Genomic DNA, 20295 nt, shown 5'->3' with positions numbered 1-20295 from the left:
TTTGTTATGGGCATAATTTGATGCTTATGGTTTAGTCTGTTATTGCAGTCTTAGGAAGCTGTGGTGGGGTGGATGTATCCTGAGTGCAACTGGAGTTATGTTTGAAGTGTCTACTGCAGCTGCCAATGTGGGCCAAGAGGCATGCTGCTTTTCTGTCTAAAATTAATGGTTTGAGCAGTTATAGTAAGGTTTCCCCTCAGTGATTTGCTTATGGCAGATGGCATACAGAACTCGGGACAAATCTTTTCTGTGTAGTGGAGCATGATCCCAAGTCTTGGCAATAGGTATACCTGCCACCAGTCATGAATGAGCTGTATATATTCATATATATGCAATTTGCTTGAATTCAGACAAACAGACCAATGTGGGTAGAGAGAATGACTTTATTGTGGGTGCTGGTTTTTTTTTAACAATTTGAACCCCATGAGCCATTTTTGGAAGGGTGGTATATAAATCAAATGAATGAATGAATGAATGAATAAATGAATGAATGGTTGGGGGGGGAACCCAATTTAGTAATCCAGACGATAATCTAATCGCATGATAATGAGTAATGCTAATTTTGAATCCTACACAATGAGGTCATTCACACAATCAAAGACTGTGTTCCACCTTGGTTTGGGAGCCGTGTGTACTCCCAATTTCTGATCGTGTGGAAGCAAGGTAAAAGGAAAACCTGGGTAGAAGTGATTGTGTGGAAGCAAGGTAGGAGGAAAAGCTTTCCTCCTACCTTGCTTCCACACAGCTGAAAATAGGGAGCACACACAGCTCCCAAACCTGGGTAGAACACAGTTTTTGATTATGTGAGTAACCTCTATATCTAGTATTTATATCATGGGTAGAGAATATATGTTTTTCCATTCGGATGGTCATTTGTACACATGTAGAGGAATCTAATCATAGGTTGAAAATATCATCTGAATCTGGCCCTATATGTGTTGTATTTCTATCTATCACATGCACTGCAAAAGCTGCTAATTCATACCTGATTGTTCAATCCCATCTTTTCCTGCTTTTTATCATTCATGTCTCTTATCAGGCCAATGGTTGTTACAGTATTCTTGAAAGTGGGGTTTGGCGGGTGGGCAGCGCCAGGATCTTTGTGCCCTAGCCTGGGTTAGGCTGCTTGTGAGAACAGCCTTATGGAGTCCTTTAAGCCTTTTCAATGAAAATATGAGCTGTAATACTGGATTCTAAGTTCAGAATTTAGAATCCCCTATCACTTCTCCTCTTTGTTTATTCATAATCTTCTTTGGTGCAAAATGATGAATGAACTTAGAAAGAATCCACTCTCATTTCCTACCAGAGAGTCTACTCTCAGAACACCTCAGACATTGAAAACAACAAAAACCAGTGCCCCATGGGCTTGTGGTTTTGGGGGTGGTTGGCATCCTATGTGCACTACACCACAACCCACTCTGAGCCACCCTGGTGCCCCCCCCAGTGGAGTTATGGGGCTGCTGAAATCCCTGATATTCCCTGCTGAAATCCCCATTATTCCCTATAGCTTAAAGATGTGGCAAATTCATTTAAAAAAACAACAACAACCCACCCCTTTCACTAGTTTCTGGGTGGTAGCAGGCATCTACTGGGGCATTACCACCCGTCCCACTCTTCTGCCCTGGGACAGCTTTTCTGTCCTGAATCTGCCACAAAGACATGCCAAATTAAAAAAATTGTTAAAAATCACCCCTTTGCCCGTATTCTTTGGAATCTGGGTGGTAGCTTCCTTCCACCCATTGGGCACTACCACCCACCACAACACACTCTGGGCCACCCTGGTGCCTCCCACATAGAGTTATAAGGTTGCTGAAATCCCCATTATATATTAAAAATCACCCCTTTCCCCAATTTCTTTGTCATTTGGGTGGTAGCCTCCACCCATCGGACACTACTACCTACCCCACTCTTTTGACCCCAGAATCAATTTTTTGCCCCAAATCGATTTGGACTTGGAAAATTCAGGTACAAATAGAATCTGGAGTGATTCGGAGAGGCAGATTTGGACCTAAAACAAATTGGGGGTGATTCAGTTTGGGTAAAAATCAAATAATTAAAAAAATTGGTTCGTGCACATCCCTAGTTGTAATGCAACAGTAACTGGTCGAAAGATGTTCTTGATTGTAGAGGAGAGGAATCTATATGGATAAAAGGATAGTGGGCAGGGGTCTGCAAAGAGAGGAGTTTTGCGGGAGGAAAGAGCCCCTTCAGGAGAAGGAGGCTGCCACTGTGTGAATTAGATGAGGAAACAAGATGAACAAGATCTGTTAACCGCTGCTGCTGTTTGGGGCTACCGAGGCCATTGGCAGAGGGAGGCAGCGAGGCAAGGAACGGGCCCAGGCCTGTCAGTGGCCTTGAGGGGAACAAGCAGCCATAGCGGTGGTGGCAGTGAGGAAGGGCTACTGCTACTGCTCCTCCTGTGGGGCAGAGCAGGGCTCGGGTGAAGGTGGGGAGGTCTCCGAGGAAAAGGGGGCTGCAGCTTGGCCAACAGGTGCTAGCAATGCTGTAGCTGCGACCAAGAGGGGTGAGGGAGATGGAGTAAAGGGATGGAGGAGTGACCAAGAGGGGTGATGGGGAATGGAAGCTACTGGATAGAGGAGGAACAGGAGTTCAGCTCAGGTGAGGGTGGAGAGATCTCTGAGGTGACGAGGGCTGTGGCAGGGGGTGAGAGGAGCAATCAAGTACTAGCTCGCAGGTGCTCTGCGTGGGTTAAGCTAGTTATATCTATTTCACATATTTGATTGTGTTTATTGCGGTGAAATGCTCCTATCCCTTTGCTGTGCAAAGAACATTATAGGGAAAATGCACAAACTAGGTACCAAATTCCACTATTGAGCACCTTTCCAAATCCAATCAAAAGTCAGATTTTAAAATTTGTTCCTCCACCACACCCCTAACCACTTTTTGACAATCATGTCCAGGAATACTCTCTGGCAAATGTGGCCACCCTAAAGACAGTGGATCTTAATTTTAAGGAAACATGCCGAGCATTTTGCTGTTGATCCTCCTGTGCAACAGAATTACGCAGGAAACAGTATTGAATTTAATAATTTATTCATTCTATAAATAAGTAGTGAGTTAAATATGTTAGATTGCTGTGCTGCAGGTTTAACTCAGCTTCTTTACTAAGAGGAAATTCTTTGACACTGTTACGATGCACTTTGGCTATAAGCCCAATGTACTGAAGCATATTTTTGTGATTGCAGGAAGCATAGCCCTTGGAAACTAGAATAGATGACAAACAGCAGCATTGATTTGGCCCTTGGCACCATACACTCCAGCACGTTTGCCAGTTTTGAGAAGCATGACTATAATTCAGTGGCTTCTTTTTGATCTAAATTACTAGCTGATGGACAGTACAAAAAATTTGTTGCAGCTGGATGTAACCACTAAAGGCTTAATTCCAAAAGAGGATCAATGCCATAATTACTTGGGGTTCTAATGTCCCAAGAATTCTATGTTATATGAACAAGATGCTTCCAGAATTGCAGCAAGTAAGCCAAATGAATGGACCACTTCCATGAGGTCTGGTGTCATGTCCTGCTGCAGTGTTATTTATACAGTGTTATTTATACAGTGTTATTTACACACACACACACACACACACACACACACACACACACACACACATTCTCTGAAATCTAGAAAGCACATTTTCACATTTTGTTGCTGTAATTTGTCTTTTTATATATCATAAATCATCAAAACTCAACATACTCACATGGAAGTAGCACGTTCCATGTTCCAAAAGAAGATAAACTAGCTGGGCCAGGTGCAGAACATCTGCGCCTCTAGTTCTCTGCCCACACTCTGTTGCTCTTTTCTTAATCCTGCCCGCTGCCGCCATTTTCTCCCCACCGCCAACTTTCCCATGTCGCCCGCAAGCCTGTGTGTGTGTGTGTGTGTGTGTGTGTGTGTGTGAGAGAGAGAGAGAGAGAGAGAGAGAGCTGTCCCTATCTAGTGAAAGCATTTTTAAATGCGCAGCTTAAATTAAAGTAGTTGGTGCATAAGTCAGTTTATAATGGGTATGTAAATCATACATTGACAGAACGTCAATTTCCTTTTTCTTCTGCATTTTTCTACATTAATGACATTCACACATGGGTTCAGTAGCGCAAGAGATGCTTGAAGATTGGGACCAAGGACCCTGAGCTAGGAGGTTCCAAAGAAGTACAGCAAGAAAACCCTAAAAACCATCCCTATCCAGGACCAAGAAACTATAATTCTGGTGTAGACTGCTCTTGAACATGGAGGTTCTACAGCAGAGCCAAACTGCCTGTGGATATGGAAACTTAACTTGACCATACTTAGGAAATAAAGACACCATATTCACAGGCAGTTTGAATCTCACGTAGAACCTCCATGTTCAAAGTACAAATTTGATAGATAAATAAATAGATAGATAAATAGATAAATAAATATGCTGCCCAAAGGCTGCTGGGATCAGGGAACTTCCTGTTCCTAAGAAAATGCAGCCAAGCAAACAGAGAGCCCGACTGCTTAATTCAAATAGCGCTGCTGTGGTGACGCAGGGGGCAGTGGAGGTACAATGGAGGCACTGGTAAGAACCACCTTTCTCCTTTTAAAGTGTCTGCTCTCCACACACACACACACACACCCCGAAGGTGCACGAAATGCTTCGTGCACATCCCTACTCAACACCATCCTGAAGAGATTTGAATCAAGTGGGAGAACTGAGATTTGTGGGAAATTTCTGGAAAGACTAGTTTTGTACACGGAGTCTAAAGCAGTTGATTTTAACTAACTGTAATGTTTTTTTAATGAAGAACCAGGCAAGGCTGTTCCACTTATTTACATTTATTTATAATTTAGGTTGGTAAACAGTATAGCACTCTGGACAGTGTTAGCTGTCTACGTTAGCTTCCTTTAGTGAGAGACCGTTACTTTCTCCATACTCCAGGATGTTTCCCTCCAAAGGTAAAGTGTGCTGTTGAGTTGGTGTCGACTCCTGGAGACCACAGAGCCCTGTGGTTGTCTTTGGTAGAATACAGGAGGGGTTTACCATTGACATCTCCCATGCAGTATGAGATGATGCCATGAACAGCCCTGCCGGATTCAGGCCCAAGGCCCATCTAGTCCAGCATCCTGTTTCACACAGTGGTCCACCAGATGCCACTGGAAGCCTACAGGCAGGAGTTGAAGGCATGCCCTCTCTCCTGCTGTTACTCCCCTGCAACTGGTACTCAGAGGCATCCTGCTTTGAGGCCGGAGGTGGTCTATAGCCCTCCGACTAGTAGCCATTGATAGACCTTTCCTCCATCAAGTTACCTAACCTCTCTTAAGGTCACCCAGGTTGTTGGCTGTCACCACATCTTGTGGCAGAGAATTCCACAAGTTAATTATGCGTTGTGTGAAAAAGTACCTCCATTTGTTGGTCCTAGGTTTCCTGGCAATCAATTTCATGGGGTGACCCCTGGTTCTAGTATTATGTGAGAGGGAGAAGAATTTCTCTCTATCCCCTTTCTCCACACCATGCGTGATTTTATACACCTCTATCATGTCTCCCTGCAGTGAAAGGTGCTCTAGGCCCCTGATCATCTTGGTTGCCCTCTTCTGCACCTTTTCCAGTTCTACAATGTACTTTTTAGATGTGGTGACCAGAATTGTATGCAGTACTCCAGGTATGGCCGCACCATAGTTTTGTATAAGGGCATTATAATATTAGCAGTTTTATTTTCAGTCCCCTCCCTAATGATCCCTAGCATGGAATTAGCCTTTTTCACAGCTGCCACACATTGAGTCGACACTTTCAACGAGCTGCCCACCACAACCCCAAGATCCCTCTCCTGGTCAGTAACCAACAGCTCAGATCCCATCAGTGCATACTTGAAGTTGGGGTTTTTTGTCCCAATGTGCATCACTTTACACTTGCCAACACTGAAGCGCATTTGCCACTTTGTCACCCACTCACCCAGTTTGGAGAGATCCTTTTGGAGCTCCTCACAATCCGTTTTGGATTTCACTACTTGAAAGAGTTTGGTATCATCTGCAAATTTGGCCACCTTGCTGCTTACCCCTACTTCTAGATCATTGATGAATAAATTAAAAAGCACCGGTCTCAGTACAGCTCCCTAGGGGACCCCACTTCTTACTTCCCTCCATTGTGAAAACTCTCCATTTATACCTACCCTCTGTTTCCTGTCTTTCAACCAGTTAGCAATCCACACATGTACTTGTCCCCTTATCCCGTGACTGCTAAGTTTCCTCAGGAGTCTTTGATGAGGAACTTTGTCAAAATCTTTTTGGAAGTCCAAGTATACTATGCCAGCTGGATCACCTTTATCCACACACTTGTTGACACTCTCAAAGAACTCCAAAAGGTTTGTGAGGCAAGATTTCCCTTTGCAGAAGCTATGCTGGTTGTCTCCCATCAGGGCTAGCTGTTCTGTGTGCTTTACAATTTTATCCTTGAGGATGCTTTCCATCAATTTGCCTGGAATGAACATTAAGCTAACCAGTCTGTAATTTCCCAGATCGCCCCTGGATCCCTTTTTGAAAATTGGGTTACATTGGCTACTTTCCAGTCCTCTGGTACAGAGCTGGATTGCAGGGATCCTATATAATAAAGTCCCTGGCGTGTCCGTCCGTGTCGCCAAGGCTAGTGTCTGCGTCCGTGTCTTCCTCGGTTGTTCTGGGCATGTGCAGAGCGCATGCCCAGAACACACCGAGGGAGACATGATGGCAGGCACCAGGCGGCCATGTTGGCCGGTTGGTCGCCCGGCCGCGGGGAGGCCGGAGGCGGTGCCCGCGGGCCGGCCAGGCTGCAGGGAGGGCAGAGGCGGTGGCAGCGGGTCCGGCCCGACCACAGGAAAGGGAAAGGCAATGGCGGCGGGATCGGACCGGCTGCGGGGAGGGGAACTGCGGCAGCGGCGGGACCAGCCCGGGCGCAGGAGAGGGAGAGGCGGTGGCGGCGAGTCTGGCCCAGCCGCAGGAAAGGAAGAGACGGTGGCGACGGGACCGGACCTGACCTGGAAGGGAGAGAAACGGCGGTGGCAGGACCGGCCTACTAGCGCCCGTTATTTTAACGGGCTTAAAAATACTAGTAAGTTATATATTTTAGCAAGGAGGCCAGCAATTTCACATTTGAGTTCTTTGAGGACTCTTGGATGGATGCCATCCGGCCCTGGCAATTTGCTGGTTTTCAGTTTTTCCAGACAGTTTAGGACATCATCTCTTGTCACTGCTATCTGACTCATCCCTGAAAAGCCTGTTTCAGGAACAGGTATATGCTCTGTATCCTCTGCTGTGAAGACGGACACAAAGAACTCATTGAGCTTCTCTGCAACCTCCATATCCTCCTTAATAATCCCTTTCACTCCCTCATTGTCTAAGGGTCCAACTGCCTCCCTGGCAGGTTTCCTGCTTCTGATGTATTTAAAGAAGTTTTTGTTATTCCCTTTGATATTTTTATCTGAATGTTCCTCAAACTCTCTTTTCGCCTCTCTTATTGTCACCTTGCATTTCTTTTGCCAGAGTTTGTGTTCCTTTCTGTTCTCTTCATTTGGACAGGCCTTCCAATTTTGGAAGGAAGTCTTCTTCCCTTTTAAGGATTCCTTGACAGTACCTGTTAGCCATGCTGGCATCCTCCTGGACTTAGTGGTCCCTTCCCTCTTGGGTATACAATCTAACTGGGCTTCTAGTATTGTGTTTTTGAGTAAAGTCCTTGCATACTGGAGTGATGTGACTCTCCTGATTTTCCCTTTCAGCTTTCTTTTCACTCATTTTGGAGAAGTTTCCTTTTCTGAAATTCAAAATGTCTGTGTTAGACTTCCTTGGTGATTCTCTCCCTGCATGTATGCTGAATTTAACCACACTGTGTTCACTGCTCCCTAAAGGGTCAATGACACTGACATCACACACCAGGTCCTGGGTGCCACTCAGGATTAAGTCCAAGGTCGCCTTCTCTCTGGTTGGTTCCAAGACCAACTCTTCTAGGACACAGTCATTCAGTGTATCTAGAAATTTGACCTCTTTGTCATTACCTGACTGTGAATTTACCCAGTCTACGTGTGGGTAATTGAAGTCACCCATTATTAGCACTTAGCACTTACATTTATATACAGCTCTATAGCCGGAGCTCTCTAAGTGGTTTACAATGATTTAGCATATTGCCCCCAACATTCTGGGTACTCATTTTACCGACCTCGGAAGAATGGAAGGCTGAGTCAACCTTGAGCCCCTGGTCAGGATCGAACTTGTAACCTTCTGGTTACAGGGCGGCAGTTTTACCACTGCGCCACCAGGGGCTCTTATTACTGCTCTGCCTCTCCTTGACGCCTCCCTGATTTCCTCCTGCAAGTCCCAGTCACTGTCAGCATTTTGATCCGGAGGGCGATAGTATGTCCCCAGTAGCACATTTCCTTTCAGGCCTTGTATTGTCACCCACAGGGTTTCTGTGGAGGACTCCAGTGCACCTAGGTTTTCTAGCTTGTTAGACTCTATCCCTTCTTTAACATACAGTGCTACTCCACTTCCAAGGGTTTTCTCTGTCTTTTCTAATGAGTTTATATCCAGGGATAACAGTGTCCCACTGGTTCTCACTGTTGCACCATGTTTCTGTTATGCTCATTATATCTATTTCTGCGTTAGCGACCAAGCACTCCAGCTCACCCATCTTGGCTCGGAGGCTTCTGGCATTGGCATATAAGCACCTATATGCCGAATCTCTTACCTGGTGTATGCTATCTTTCTTTAGACTCTTTGACCAGCTGGCACAGCCCTCTGTCTGCTCTTTATGTGGTCGTGCTCTGTCCCCTTCTGAATTCTTTGCACCCTTGCACTTTAAAGGATGGCGTTTGCTGAACCGGATACTGTTCAGCTCCTGTTGGCTATTCCCCAGGCATCATTTTAAAAGCTGGTTTTGATTTTAAGTGCCAGCAGTCTGGCTCCATCTTGGTTCAAGTGCATCCCATCCCTTTTGTACAGGCCCTGGTTGCCTCAAAATGTATCCCAGTGCCTTACAAATCTAAACCCCTCCTCCTGGCACCAATAACTCATCCATGCATTGAAACCTCTCAGCTCTGCCTGTCTCACTGTATCTGCACGTGGAACAGGTAGCATTTCTAAGAATGCTACCTTGGGAGTCCTGAACTTCAAAACGCTACCTATCAACCTAAATTAGGCTTCCAGGACCTTCTGACTACATTTCCCCACATTCTTGGTGCCAACATGCACAATGACAGCTGTCTCCTCCCCAGCACTGCCTAAAGGCCTATCTAGATGCTGCATGATGTCCGCAACCTTCGCACCAGGCAGGCAAGTCACCATGCGGCCAACATGCAGGTCACAAACCCATCTCTTTAGACCTCTAATGATTGAATCTCCAACTACAAGGAGGCCCCCACTCCCTTGGAGGAGTATCCCCTGTGTGAGAGGATATGGGCTCATCTTCCAGGGAAGGGGTCCCTTTTAAATGAGCATTTCCCTCTTCCTTAGACTTCCTTAGAATAATAATAATAATAATAATAATAATAATTATTATTATTATTATTATTATTATTTATTCGATTTCTATACCGCCCTTCCAAAAATGGCTCCAGGCGGTTAACACAGAGTAATAACAAATAAGATGGAACCCTGTCCCCAAAGGGCTCACAATCTAAAAAGAAACACAAGATAGATACCAGCAACAGTCAATGGAGGTACTGTGCTGGGGGTGGTTAGGGCCAGTTACTCTCCCCCTGCTAAATAAAGAGAATTACCACGTTAAAAGGTGCCTCTTTGCCAAGTTAGCAGGGGTCTTGGGTGCTATGCTCTTGGGCCTTCACCTCTTATGTAGAGAGTAGGTTTCAAACTGAGGCACAGGATGTGGGTCAAAGGAATGTGGGGCCTCCCCCAGCCCTAGCTGACTCCACCCTCTCCAGGCAGGGACAAACAAAAACACTGCAGTTTGCTAGCCCTGGTAAATGCTAGCCCTGGTAAATGCTAGCCCTGGCAAATAACACACACACACACACACACACACACAGAGAGAGAGAGAGAGAGAGAGAGAGAGAGAGAGAGAGAGAGAGAGACTAGGACTTATCCCTTAAAGAGAAACCAGCCCTTCCAAATCTCCCGTTCTCCCATTAGTTAATTTGAAGGGGGGGAAGGCTAGATTTTGTTCTGTTTAGAAAAGCTTGCTCGCCTCCTGAAGCGGCTTCTGCTCTTCCCAGAGTAGGCTTCAGTCTAGAAGCCTACTTATACTGCTGCATCTTCCTATACCGTTGCTGCCTGATATAGGTGTTTTCCATAGTCCAGGAAACATACTAGCGGGAATTCAAACCGGCAAACTCTGGCTTGCTATTCATGTCATTTCCCCGCTGCGCCATTAGGTGGCTTAACCTAACTTAAGTTCTTTAAATGCTACCATCATTATCACCAAATCTCCCTCCTTTTTATTTGTTTTTTTTAAAGAAGAAAAATGAAGTACAAATTCAAAATGTACAGAAATTATCTGCTTCTTGTGGTGCCCTCATTCACTTTTGTAGTAATCAGGAGGTAGGATCACATTCCCACTGCTACTGAATCCACTAATTGCTTTTAGTTTTTTTATTTTTGAAGAAAACTGTGATTTTATTTTAGTTGAAGGACTTACAGAAATTTTGGTGTTCAACATGGAGTTGTGCCACCTTGTGCTTTGATAGCCTCATGATTATCATATTATTTGGTAGGCAAGATTTAGAATAACTTTAATCGGAATAAAACATTGAAAACTTTGCAGTTTGGATCCTGATTGCTTTGTTGGGCTGAGTTGCCAACTGTTCCCAATACAGAATTACAATATTATGTAATAACTATGAGTTTTCAGAAAATTTAAAGCTAAAGTAGGGGTGGTATTATGTGAGTTTGAAGATACATTCTATGTCGAGTTATTGAAGTCTATTAATTTATTAATCTAGAGATGCATGGGTAGTAACTTATCAAATGAGGCTTAAGACACTATAGTGACTTGCAAAAGCACTTATCAAAATCAGCAGTTTCTTCAGTAGAAAGGAAAAACTATCCTACTACTGAGAGAGAGAGCTTCCGTAGTGAAATAAAACTCCTACCAAAGAAACTTTCCTTATGGCAGAATAATGCCAATATACTTAAGAGTTATTAGTTATAAGATCTGGGCATTCTGTTGATGATAGAATCTAAACTATCTGCCTGTAAATTTAGAGATATCAACTAGGTGATGCCACCCCTTCAAATCTGGTGTAGATCTGAGGTAAAGAGACTGAGATACAGCAGGAGGGGGGGGGGGAATCCATAAACTTTAGAAAATAAATGTTGGCTACTAGGGCTGTTCATTGGGAGCTCCAATTCTGATTAATCCCATTATAGTGGTGTGCACAAAACTGGGTTTTGTACGTGGTCATGACCTGGCCACGTAGAGGCCGATTGAGTATGCACAGCAACCTCCAATATGGCCACCAAAATGGAGGGCAGGACCGGAACAGGCCGAACTGGGTGATTTGTACATGGCGGTGGGGGGACTTCTAGAGAGATACACACAACTCCATGGCCAAATCTAAGGCCCCGGACCAGGGGGCAGTAAGTAAAAATTACTTTTTTACTCACTGCACCCTGGTCTGGGGGCTTAGATTTGGCTGCGGGTGTGTGTGTGTGTCTCTTTAGAAGCCCCCCCGCCCCCCAGACCTTAAGTTAAAAAACTTAATTCTGCTGTGGAACACATAGGTTCACTACCTATGAATATGAATGCTCTACTTAGGCAGCATGGATAATTGACATGTTATACTACTCTTTTCCACAGTGCCTAATCAGATTTGCCTTTTTAAGAAGCCTGGAAATTCAGTAAGCCAAAAACCTTTGGTTTAAGATGAGATTTAAAATGTTTTACATTTTCACTCATGCTCTAAAAAGAATGGAAATTGCAGGTTAAGGTGCCCATCTTAACTTCAGTACTGTATAAGTTGTAAATATTTTGTACAGTCTGATATATGATCGTGGCTTTAGAAATGAGTCTCCATGCTTCCACTTTGCCTTGATCAGAGATGCATCAGATAGAAATTCATTAGAGGCACCTCTAGGAAATGATTGGGGAAGCTGCACCCGTTAAATGCCTGCCTGGATATATCCCTTGTCCAACTGATATGTCCAACTGAAAGACGAAGGCAAAGCCTGGGTGCATGCAGCCTAATTTTTAAAGCCATCATCATATACCAGACTGTACAAAGTCTTTACAGCTTATATGGTGCGGAAGTTAAGATGAGCACCTTAACTTGAAATTTCCATTCTTTTAAAAGTATAAGTGAAAATGTCAAGCATCTTAACTCTAATCTTAAACTGAAGGTTTTTGGATTAGCATTACATATGGTTTGCTTTAACATCTCAGCTGGTATCATCATAGTTACTGACAACAACCATAGTTTACTGTGCTATGAAAGCAGAGACTGCTGGAACCAAGATTAGAGTTTGCTAAAATTCTGTTAACATTACAGGATGAGCCATTTTGTCTTTTGCATTTGGTAACCCTACCAGTATTACATGGGCTTGATGGATATATTATTTTAGCATTACAGGCAGAGAGCAAAACATTGCGATCTAGTGCATTTATACCTGGTCTACAGATGCAGCAAAATGAGGTGAGAATGACGTGATAAAGTGCTGAGGTGGTAGAATGGACTGTACTGCTTCAGACTGCAGGTGGGGGAGATCACATTTTTTTTAAAAAAAATACTCCCCTATCTTAAATGACTAGCACATTGGGAGAAAGGGTTGACTCTAGCTTAGTTTCTGTTGTGCTAGTTGGTTTTTTTTTTAACTTGCTAGTTTTTCACTTAGGGAAGCATTCAAAAGTATTATCCCCCACCTGCTGTCTAAAGTGGTGCAGTTCCCTTTACCACCTCATTTCCACCTCATTCTGCAGCATATGTAGACCAGTCCTTGACCCAAGTGAACCTGCGTAACTGGTTTGTGATTCACTGCCTAAATATTTCTCTGTAACCCATTCCTTAAGCCATCAGAAGTGCTTCTCACTTCACCAGAAGTCTCCTTCCAATAACTTCATTCCTCATGCAATACTACTTTATCTTTTGAGGATGGACACTTTTCTTAAACTTCTCCCATGGTAGAAGGAGCAACTGCACCATTTTCCAAAAAGCCATAGGTTTAATTCTCTCATACTGCACCTGCACATTTCCCCAAAAGATCTGTTCTCTGAGCTGCCTAAGTGGAAAAAAATCATTTCAGCATTTCCCAATTGATTTCATAATTCAGAGCAGCAGTTTCAGACTGCAATATACTTTGTATCCCAGTATGCTTTGTTGAAAGGATTATGAGCACAAGCCGAAAGCTGTGTACATTCAGGATGTTTCCCCAGCCCCCTTGGAGCAAGCTGGAGGGGGGAAAAGAAGGCCTTATTCTTTTCAGAGATGTCAGTAACTAAAAATCTTGTTGCAGTATGTGTGTGGTAGAGATAACGCATTAATTGCTTTGTATTAGGAGTAACCTATGTTGGTCTATTTCCCATACATCAAAGCTTCCTCCTCCGCACATTGGAAAGATTGGCTTTATATTGCTTGCTGTCTCTTAAGAGAGTTTAGAGCAGCATCCTGGATGCATGTGGCTGTGGACAACTCACAATTCTTTCATTCATCCAGCATCTAGGACTGCAGAGTTTATTGCTGGCTGCTTCTGCTGCTTTAAATTATGAACTGCGCAGGAAATTTAGATGAGATTTTTTGGGACAAAGGTTAAAAAAGAGTATGATTTGATTGCAGTCCTTTGTAGTGGACACAGTGGGAATGGGAAGCTATATACAGAAGGGTTTTAGCAGTAGGGTAGTGGTGTTTATGTGCATTCTCCCCTACTCCCCATTCATTTCTATCCCTGTATTCTCCACCACCTTCATCAGTTCTTTTCTTGCTTCTTTAGTACGTACACACACACACACACGCACTCACTCACTCATTTAGGCTAATATCTCCTTGGGTAGAGGAAATCTTTTCTTTGTACATACAATGCTCCGCAACTGAACCGTGTTCCCCAACTAGGGCCTCTTTTTGCTATATGGATGTTGATTATATTTCGTTTAAAGGACTGGGTTGGCCAAAACAATATTTCTCTTACAGGTTGACCTTCAGCCTTTCCCTCTTATTCCCAAGACCTTTATTCTGTGTTGTACCATATAACTCTAAGGCTAGCTCTTTATTCTTTTTAAAGCTGTCTTTCTCTAAATCAGGCCTTACATGTTACAATTATTTTCTCATCCTCCTCCCACTATGCCTGCTTCATTATTGTTTACATGGAATTTCTTGCCTTTGATTTAAGCTCTTTGTCGTCCACACAATGCAAGTATTAAGAGGAGTAATTGCCTGGTGCAGAGGCATCATGGGAGCTTCTTTGTCCTGTCTGCCTGTCTGATTATGTGTCTGTCTATCTAAATTTATATTAAGTTGTTTAGATGAGGTGGTACTCCAAAGGCAGTTCACAAAATCATAAAAACAAATTTAAATGGCTATCTGTACAGTCTTAAACCTTAGACCGAATATAGTCCCTTTATCACCAGGTGAGTGGAGGTACCCCCTGCTGTTTCCTTTTCAAAAGGAAAGGACTAGGACCCAATTTTTAACAAACAGCACAGTGCTTGCATCTGAGATCCCTTGAGCTGTTTGATAAACAGTCTGCTAAACTGAATTCCCAAGACTCTTGTTTGCTATCCTTTCTTGCCCAACCTACTCAGGATACAACTTTATAAGAAACAATCTTGATATGTGATTGCTGAGACCATAAGAAAGGCTCCTACATGCTCCTGGGGGTGTGGCCGCTTGCAGCAACCTCAGGTGCTGCTGTATGTGTGAAATTGGCCCTTGGAGTCTTGACAGCACTGATCAATACATTAAAAAAAAAGGTGATACAGCTTTTCTGGATGGTATTCCTTCAGAATGCAGATTGGGACTTATGTTTGAATGCTCACCTGTGTTAAATATTCTCTGCCTGTTGACAACTCGTCTATCCAGATGTAGGCTTCATCCTGATATGCTAGCTTTATTTGTGCAGCAGTGTGAGTCCCCGTTTGCATTCTGAAGTGATTCTAGCCTTATTCACATATTTGGGTACAAATGAGCACATGGACTGAACTGATCAGGGTCGCACCTGAGCTCTGCACCCTACCTCCATGCATCCAAGTGTGCTGTTTACACACACAGACTCCTGTATATGTGACCCAGGCCCCTGCAAAATGGAGGCCGTTGGATTACATTTATGCCGATATGTGTTTGGGTACATGTGTACAAACTCTCACATGGAGGTTGGTGGGTGGAGCCAGTGGATGCTACTGCCACCACCCCATCAGTCCTGCTCAACACACTCATTTGTACCTGAAGGAATGAACAGAACTGCAGTCATACTAATATACATGCAAAAGTCTGACTGCAAAGTTCTCAGCCATTCCAGAATATTCATTCAGTATGATGGAGAATCCAATGTTGTGTGTCTTGCCACAATTCTGCAAGAATGCAGAATGGGATATTGGGTGAAGAATTCAGCTTTCTTGCTCTTGTGAAAGACATGAGCATGTGGGCCATGCCTGCTAAAACCTCAAAAGCCAGATAAGAATAAGATGTTCAGTGGATTGGTACAGGGCTTTGATGCTTTGCAAAGCACCTTGCCCCTCGCCATGACTAGCAAAACTAGGATACATTATGCAAAATGAGATAAGTTATGTGGATCATTTCTACAGGTTGGAGAAGTCAGCTTTCATTGGTGCAGAATTTGTATTTGTCCAGGTGTATTTTATTTTAATACGGATTATACATGGCCATGAAAATATTAAGAACTGTACTGCATACATTTATTATATGTTAACATAAAATATTAAAGTCTGTCTGAAGAAGTATTGCTCAACTATGCTGCATGCTGCACTTGTCACTAGAGCATGTGTGTGTGTTCTGAATGCTCCTGTTTTCTTTTAGGGTGGCAGGACACAGTGCATACGGGAAGTGTGCCCCATTCTTTCATGTCCCCAGCATCTCAGTCACACTCCTTCTGGGTGGTGTTGCCCAAAATGTTTGGGTGAGTGGTCATTTTCACAAGTATATTGCATATACTAAGGCTTCTCACTGACATTTGACAGCCTTTGGGGGAAGTTTATGCAGAGTTATACAGTATGTTGTATTGTATTATTAAAGCTAAATACGATAGTCAGGAAAGTTAAAAAGTGATAGAATCCAGTTGCAGAAAACAATGGCTGACATACCATGCAGAGAAAAGTTGATGGATGGATGGATGAGAGAGACACCCACGCTGTTGCAATGCACTCTAAAACATCCCCATGCAACTGCGGAGGTGGGGCTGCTCCGTGCCTATTAAGCATTGTGTAATCACAGTTGCGATACTGCTCTCATCATTCCCAGTGGGAATGTGACATCTGAACCACCTTGTTGTATTTTTTGGCATGTTAGGATATAGGAGTTATGCTTGACAGTGCACTCGTGTCTTTTAAAAGTATCGGATTATGTTTCCTGAGAATGGGAACATTAGGATGTCTATAGCAGTAGGCTCTGAGCACTGTGAGGGAGCTCTCAGCACCTCGCAGGAAGGACAGCTATAAGTTTTGTTCATGCTTCTAGGCCTCTAATCCAGCTAGAGTAGTTTCTTAGATTCTTAGATTTTCTAGTTTCTTAGATTTTCCTCTAGACTCAGATTGCAGGCACACTGCATAATGCTATGAAGCCAGGTGAAACCGTCTACATCAGACACAAAACTAGTGAGGGTGGTAAAGTCTGATCAACTGAATACTGAGTAGTAAGAGTCTGAATTGCATATTCTATCAAAAGAATCACAACACTTTCTGAACTCTATATAGGGGGGAAATGTGTGGATATGCCTTATGCTTTAGAGAAGGGATTCCCAACTGGTGGTACTCCAGATGTTGCTGAACTACAACTCCCATCACCCCCAGCTACAGTTTGTTGTGACTGGGAAGGATGGGAGTTGTAGTTCAGCAACATCTGGAGCACCATAAGTTGGAAACCCCTGCTTTATTGCAAGGGTAACCAATCATGGATCCTCTGCTTTAGCTTGTTCGTAGCCCAGTCTTAAGAAAAAGCCCTCGTCCCCATAGAACACGTGTGTTTATCTTTACAAATTCCATGGTCCTTACCCTTTTTAGATGGAGCCAGTCTGTCTGCACAAGCAACCCAAGCACTATTTTAAAGCGTGAGATTGTAGCTGACTGTGAGAAGCACCCCAGGATCCCTGGTGGAGTTGCCAGATCCAACAGCTATGCTCCAGCATCTCCTGCCACATTGCAAGAGATGAAGAGGCACATGGCTTGGATTAAGAACATAAGAACAGCCCTGCTCGATCAGGCCCAAGGCCCATCTAGTCCAGCATCCTGTTTCACACAGTGGCCCACCAGATGCCTCTGGAAGCCTACAGGCAGGAGTTGAGGGCATGCCCTCCCTCCTGCTGTTACTCCCCTGCAACTGGTACTCAGAGGCATCCTGCCTGAGGCTGGAGGTGGCCTGTAGCCCTCTGACTAGTAGCTGATAATAGACCTCTCCTCCATAAAGTTGTCCAAACCCCTCTTAAAGCCATCCAGGTTGTTGGCTGTCACCACATCTCGTGGCAGATAATTCCACAAGTTGATTGTGCAGTGCATTTGCTTGGGCTGGCAAAAATGCCTTGTTTCTAGATGTACCTGCAGCTTTAATGGGAGATGGCATGGTATAACTGATGTTTTGTAGGATATGGCAGCTCAGGAGGCTGTTAGTGAATGAGCTAGATAACTCGTATATAGTTTCCAGCCTTACCAGACCAATATAATGTGCCTTCATGCAATACACAGCAATGCAAAGGATATGTTGTCCCATTTGGGATTTCTGAACATCTTGAACTGATTTTCATAGGACGGTCTTGGCGTTGACTGGGCTTTTTCATATCCTGCAAGACTTGGCTGGCATGCCATAAAAGTTGTACTGAATTATCTTCTGGGCTGGTGCACATCATCACTTAGTGATTACTGCTTTCTAACTCAAAACATTACATCAAGGAGATTGTTCTGCAGGATGTACTAAGCCATTTTAAAGACATGTGCTTGTTGTACGACTCTCTTTTATTGTGCAGGTGGGGATCATTCAAGCGGCTGTCCACAATAGATGAGTTTTGTTAAAGTCATGCTGTCTCTGAACCAAAATGTCCAAACACATGATAAGCTAAACTCTGACAGGATGCTCTTCTTAAGACTTATTTGCTCATATAGATTAACTCTAGTGTCCATGCAATGGCTGTGCTGTACACAAAAATTCTGCACTTACAAGGCATGTCACATTGTTTTCAGGGTTGGGAAATGTTGAAGGTATTTTATTTTATTTTATTTTTACATTTATATCCTGCTTCTCCTCCAAGGAGCCAAGATCAGTGTACGTGTTTATGTTTACCCTCACAACAGCCCTGTGAGGTAGGTAAGACTGAGAGATAAGTGATGGCCCAGAGTCACCCAGTGAGTTTCATGGCTGAATGGGGATTTGAACTTGGGTCTCCCTGGTCCTAGTCTGACACTCTAATGTTCCATGGCACTGAAGAGAAGGAGAGAGCCTCTGTTCTTGGGGAGCTTTTGAAAGTGGTCAGAGAGACCCCTGTGTGAGACATTTCCAGTTAGAGCATATATGGATATTGAAATTTAGTTTTTATGAGGAAGGGCTCTAGCTCAGTAAAAGAGCACAAGCTTGGTATGCAGAAGTCCCAAGTTCAACCCCTAGATTTTCCTGTTAAGCATCATCTCAGGTAGCAGCTCTAGGGAAAATCTCTACCTGACACCTTAGAGTGCCACTGCCAATCAGAACTGGCAGCACTGGGCTAGATAGCCAAATGGTCTGACTCAGTAATGACATGCTTCTAAATTACTTTAGGATCCCTCTGCTACACAGGTTGTGATATAGACAAGCCAATGTCATTTTACAGTTCCCTATTTTGCAGTCTATTAAAATATCCATTAGAAAGAAATTAAAACAGAACAATGCAGCTAATAATAGTCTGCAGATGAGCTTTGGTCTTGTGACAGCAAGCATAGCTATTTTTGTTGACAACACAGCTTCTTTTCAATCACATTCTGTTTCTCTTGTTTATCCAGGACAGAGGAAAGTGTTTGATCTCCCATTTGGAAGCTGCCTCTTTCACAGTGATGTTTATGACAATGGGGCATCTTTTGTGTATGACAATTGTACTAAGTGTACATGCAGGGTGAGTCAGTAATAAACCATACTTCATGTCATTTTCTTTTCATTTTTATGGTGCAGCAGCTATTGCAATGCCATTTGGATGCCAGAACACTTGCTTCCACTGATTTGCAGTTGCATGTGAGAGGAGAGCTGGTCTTGTGGTCGCAAGCATGACTTGTCTCCTTAGCTAAGCAGAGTCTACCCTGGTTGCATATGAATGCAAGACTTGAAGTGTGAGCACTGTAAGATATTCCCTTCAGGAGATGGAACCGCTCTGGGAAGAGCAGAAAGTTTGAAATTCCCTCCCTGGCTTCTCCAAGATAGGGCTGAGAGAGATTCCCACCTCCAACCTTCGAGAAGCTGCTGCCAGTCTGTGTAGACAATACTGAGCTGGCTAGACCAATGGTCTGACTCAGTTTATGGCAGCTTCCTATGTGATAGGGAAAAATAGGACTGTGTGGGTCAGAATTGGAATCCGATTGTGCAGTTCAAGAGGGGAAGGGATTCACTGTCCCTGGCCATGGCTCTGGAATGGGGATGGGTCCATAACTCAGTGGTAGAGCATCTGCTTTGCATGCAGAGGGTCCCAGGTTCAATCCCTGACATCTCCAGTTAGGGTTGGAAGAGACTTCTGCCTGAAACCTTGGAGAGCTGCTATTAGATAATACTGAGCTAGATGGACCATATGGCAGCTTCCTATGTTTCCTGGTCTGAGTCTCCATGCATATTACTTCTGTGTGTGTTCTTACCTTCATTGCCTTCATTTTTTTGGCACCATCATGCATAAGTGTGGAGTCCTTATAGTACGTCTTTACCTTCAGAACCAAACCAGCTGTGTATTGTGGCCTATCAGATGAACCCTTGTAGTTTTGCTGTCCTAGATAGTCAGCACCCACAGAAGGGTTATTGAGCTCTTGATGAGCGGGCGGGCTGTGTTTGGCATGGTGGGTCTCAGGTCACACAGGTCTTCTCTGAAGTATTACCCAGGAAAGCAGCAGGGGGTGGTCATTGGGTACCTAGGACTTATTTGTTCATAGTAAAGGTCCAAATACAGATATGGAAAGGAGGAATTAGTCTAGTTCTCTTACCTGGAATTATTTTTACACTATAGGCTACTTCTTGATCT

The 20295-nt window shown here is 43.8% G+C and overlaps 1 protein-coding gene across 3 annotated transcripts in view; it reads left to right on the top strand.

Moving 5' to 3' along the window:
* The window catches only part of BMPER (BMP binding endothelial regulator), a 297532-nt gene that overhangs the window by 138671 nt on the left and 138566 nt on the right, over positions 1–20295 (top strand). For all 3 annotated transcript variants that reach the window (XM_053264967.1, XM_053264966.1, XM_053264968.1), the window contains 2 exons: positions 15921–16020; positions 19082–19191. In XM_053264967.1, the coding sequence (XP_053120942.1) occupies positions 15921–16020; positions 19082–19191 (210 nt within the window). The remainder of the gene's footprint in view (positions 1–15920; positions 16021–19081; positions 19192–20295) is intronic.

This window comes from Hemicordylus capensis, chromosome 6 (genome assembly GCF_027244095.1).
Source record: "Hemicordylus capensis ecotype Gifberg chromosome 6, rHemCap1.1.pri, whole genome shotgun sequence".
Lineage (NCBI taxonomy): Eukaryota > Metazoa > Chordata > Lepidosauria > Squamata > Cordylidae > Hemicordylus > Hemicordylus capensis.
Note: the sequence above shows the minus strand (reverse complement) of the source record. Positions and strands in the feature narration are given on the sequence as shown.